This window comes from Rhineura floridana, chromosome 11 (genome assembly GCF_030035675.1).
Source record: "Rhineura floridana isolate rRhiFlo1 chromosome 11, rRhiFlo1.hap2, whole genome shotgun sequence".
NCBI classification, from domain to species: Eukaryota; Metazoa; Chordata; class Lepidosauria; order Squamata; family Rhineuridae; genus Rhineura; species Rhineura floridana.
In genome coordinates, this window is record NC_084490.1 from 56,810,233 (window position 1) to 56,814,381 (window position 4,149).

Here is a 4,149-nt window from a genome sequence, read left to right on the forward strand (position 1 = left end):
GGGGCAGCTGGCTGTGGATACCTATCATGGAAGGGAAAAGCTCATAAAGATTATGCTTTCCATTCACTGCTAAGCAGCTACAACTCATGGGCATGTATCACAACTCATGGGCATGTATCAGGTTTGCAGGAAGAGCATCCAAGGCATGATACATGAAGAGCCTTGAGTTCCAGCCCCTCTTTGTTTGAAGATCAAAGCATACTCTTTCCTGGAAAGAAAGGTAATATTTATAAGCATCATGCAAGGAACTCTGTCTTTTCATACTTCTTCCCTTGTTTATCTCCTGGTTCATCCCAAAGCATGCTGGAATCCTCCCACTCCCCCACCCTTGCACACAAAAGATTACATGAATACCTTGCCCAACTCTGCAGACAATATGTTTAATAATTTAATGTCTGTTTTCTACAAAAAAAACCCAAGAGCCTAGAAAAGGGCCCATAACAACATTTTTTTTAAAAAAAAGATATAAACAAATTATGTGGTTGAAGTGAAGGTGGTACGGAACAGTTTCCAAATCCCAGCCTGCAGCTCTTTGGAAGATTCCCCCTTCTTCCCCAGATTGCTAGCCTCTTGGGGAACCCCACACTCTTCAATGTCCGAGGAGGCTACCAGGATGCTCTAAGTCCATGACATGTAGATGTTCAACAATCCACAACTCCAAAAATTAACGTCTATCAAATAGGAAACTGTCTGGTTTTGGACCATATATTGCTCTGAATCAATGCCTGGGGGTGATAGTAAACTTTTGTCCAGGTGCAAAATGCCCAAATTGCTGAGAGAGGCTTACACCCTTGATTTCTCCAGTCTCCTCTCAGTGCTTCTTCTTGCTGTTGCGAAGGAGTTTTTTGCGTTTAAGAATCATTTCATAGAGTTTCTCCAGGCCTTGCTGAAGGCCCAGTCCACTGACAGCACTACAGCCCTGGATGTGGCTCAGAGTGGAGCCACATAGTTCATGCAAACTGAGAAATTTCTCCACCTCAGCAACTGAGATTGCCTGGGCCACATCCTGTTTGTTGGCCAGCACCAACACAGGGACCCCCTGGTTATCTGAGGAGCGGACAATCCTGTGCAACTCCACACGAGCCTCCTCCAGCCGCTCAGCCTCTACCGAGTCCACCACAAAAACAACCCCATCTGTACGGCGCATGTAGGATTTCCAGAGTGGGCGCAACTTTTCCTGGCCACCGACATCCCACACTTGGAAAGTGATGGTGCGAGAGCCCCCCAGTGGCACCCGGATCTTCTCCATGTTGAAGCCTTTGGTGGGTGCACTCTTGACAAACTCCTGGAACTTCAGGCGGTACAGTAGAGATGTTTTGCCAGCTGCATCCAACCCAACCACTACCACATGCAATGCCTGCAAGTGGGGCAGGAAAGGTGGTACTGGTGCCAACTGGTTCCCCATAGTCTGCTGGATCGGTGCCAAAACTTGAAGTGCGCTGGTGGTTGGATTATTACTGCTCACAGCAGTTGTAAAACTGTAGCAATACGACACAGGGATATAGTTAACACACAAGACAAATCTATGCACACACATTATGTCACTAAGGGTAATGGGCTATGCTTAAAGATGCAACATTTTTAGATATTTTTAAGACAAGCTAATTACATAAACGGGAAATGGAAATATTTGATATTTTCCTCAATTACTCATACTGCTTTTGAGTTTATTCTTCAGACCCCAAAGTAATTCCTAAGCTTGACTTCTCAAATCCCTCAATTTAGACCGTACTTGCACAAAACCCCAAAGAAACTCCATTCAGAGAAAAGCTGTTGGGGAATTCATATGGGGCACAAACCAGAAAAAAGGATGCTGAAATCCCAATGATTTAAATGAAGATGGATGGTGACTATAGTTGACCTTTGTTTTTACTGTACTTTTCTTTTACTTGCTGTAAACAGTTTTGATGTTTTTAAATGAAATAGCAGTATACAAATATATTTATAAATAAACAAATATCCAGATCTCCATTAATGGGTAATTTTCCATTCCATTTATTTATTTTAAAAACATTTATATACTACTTCTTCCTATTCTTTTCAGAAATGATTCCTCAACTAAAAAACAAAATAAAACATCTATAAAATAACATAACAATAAAAACACACATCTAATAAGCAACAGCAAAATAGTATCTACATTTCCATTTTTCATAAAGGACAAAAGCAAGTGGCTAATTTGCAAAGGCTAACACCAGCACCACCCCCAGTTTTTGAACAGTTTTGCAAAGTTAGTACAGAGGAAGCTGACAGATGTGTCTTGGTTAAAAAAAAAAAAGCAGTTCAGCAATTGTGGGGTCACTACAAAGAAATCTCTGTTTCTAGTTGGTACTAATGTATCCTTCTCATAAGACAGAATTTGAAGCTGAGATTCATTAGAAGACCTTAAAGATGTTTGGGAGGGCTAAAATATTCCTTTCTCCCCCCTCAATATTTTCAGATCTCTAACCAAGGATAGAAATAGTGTTAAGATAAGCAGGCTGATGACAGCGCCCAAAAGGGGTGGTGTGGCCAGGGTCTGTTGCCAAAGACACCCTGAAGATAGGTATCCATCTGAAAAAGAACAATTCTTCTGACAGACAACCCTCTAAAGAATTACTATCAACTGAATTGTTTTTTTGAAACACATGCATAAAAGGTGCTGGCCAGAACTCACTTTCTAAAGATGAGAGGTACTAGTGCTTATGCCCATCTGCTGGTTATCCCTTCTGCTGTGAGAGCTATTAATCACAGCTGTGCAAACACTGCTTATAGTTTGGGGGGAGGGAGAAGAGGTTTTGCACACAGACAGAGGAATCTAGTATTTTCTCCCTTCCAACCTAGCCTGGACAGTGTAATCAGATTTTGGGTTTTAGGCTGCAAACCAATACATGTATACTCAGAAGTAACCTCCACTCAGTTCAATGGGATTTACATTGTATACTGGATTGCAGCCTTAGTCCTGATGCCCCAGGATTCAGATTAAATCAATTGATACTGGAGACGGGTGTCCCTCAAGGATATATTTATTATTTATTTCTCCAAGTTTGCAGACTGCCCTTCATGTGAGCGTGATCCCAGAGTTACTTCCAACAGTACATAAAAATACATTAAGCAAAAAAAAGAAAGAACAACTCTTAAAAACAATACAATTAATAAAACAGTAATACAGCAAAACATGAGGCCAAATAGTCGATCAGTGACAAGGTCGGGAGTATATGTGCTCAGAACAGCAAGCTATGAAGCTCCCCATACTTCAGCCACACCACTAAAAATATCAGGGGCTGTATACTGATTGCCAGGCAACCGAGGGAAGCACACATGGTGCAGGACTCTTTCCCTACATCCCACCAACTTCCTCTACAAACAATGCTTAGTCTTCAGAAAAAAGATACCAGGGTCCGAGTCTGCCTAGAAACACTATTCTCTAATTCAGAAAACCTTTCTTCAAGTATACGTGTTCGCATTCAATACAGTTTGTCCAATAACAACTATAGTTGTGAGAAACAACTATGCACTTGGTCAGGCACCATCTCATCCACTCCGCCTTCATATTTCTAGGGATAAACTTTAGCTCCGAAAACAGATACCGAACTAATTAATTCGTGCCTACAAAACCAGAAAGGCCTAGGGAGTTACAAACACCAGGGATTTTACCTTCCATCGGGATTCCAAGCTAGCAACCACGCACCCGCAAGATCTTTACCCCAGAAATCCACAGCACAAACACCACACGCCCTCGCCTACCACCCACTGAGCTAGTAGCCAGAAGCTGCAGCGAGGAAGCGGGAAGGCGAGGTCTCCTCTGTGGCGTCACCGCTCCCAAAGCCAATCAGCGCTGGCCTGGAGCTGCCTGCGATTGGGCTGCAGTACCGGAGGCGTGGCTGTCTAAGCAGCTTCCCGAGACGGGCGAATCACAAGTTCAGTGGATTCTCTCGTTCGCCTGCTCGGCTGGTCTCGTTTCTGGCCGGTGCGTTCTAAACATGGAGTTCATACTCCCACGCTGTGGGGTTACGTGTAAACTCCAGGACTTGCTTGCAATGGAAAGGCTCTGGGGATATATGAAAAGATACTAACGGAGCAATCCAACTTGCATTTACTCCAGGCTGAGGGGAGTTGAATGTGGCCAGCTGAGCCGGTTGGGTTTCAGCTCATCCTGCCCAGCCCAGC

The 4,149-nt window shown here is 43.4% G+C and overlaps 1 protein-coding gene across 1 annotated transcript; it reads right to left on the reverse strand.

Annotated features, from left to right (window-relative positions):
• Window positions 1-361: 361 nt before the first annotated feature.
• Window positions 362-3,810, reverse strand: ARL4D (ADP ribosylation factor like GTPase 4D). Its single transcript, XM_061588424.1, has 2 exons — window positions 3,637-3,810; window positions 362-1,478 (listed from the first exon to the last, which is right to left on the reverse strand). Exon 2 carries the CDS (start codon window positions 1,403-1,405, stop codon window positions 812-814), a length of 594 nt encoding a protein of 197 aa, XP_061444408.1. The 5' UTR covers window positions 1,406-1,478; window positions 3,637-3,810; the 3' UTR covers window positions 362-811.
• Between the last annotated feature and the right edge of the window lie 339 nt (window positions 3,811-4,149).

Excerpts from the sequence above, each read along its gene's own strand:
- ARL4D (XM_061588424.1), bottom strand. The coding sequence starts at position 1,405 with ATGGGGAACCAGTTGGCACCAGTACCACCTTTCCTGCCCCACTTGCAG.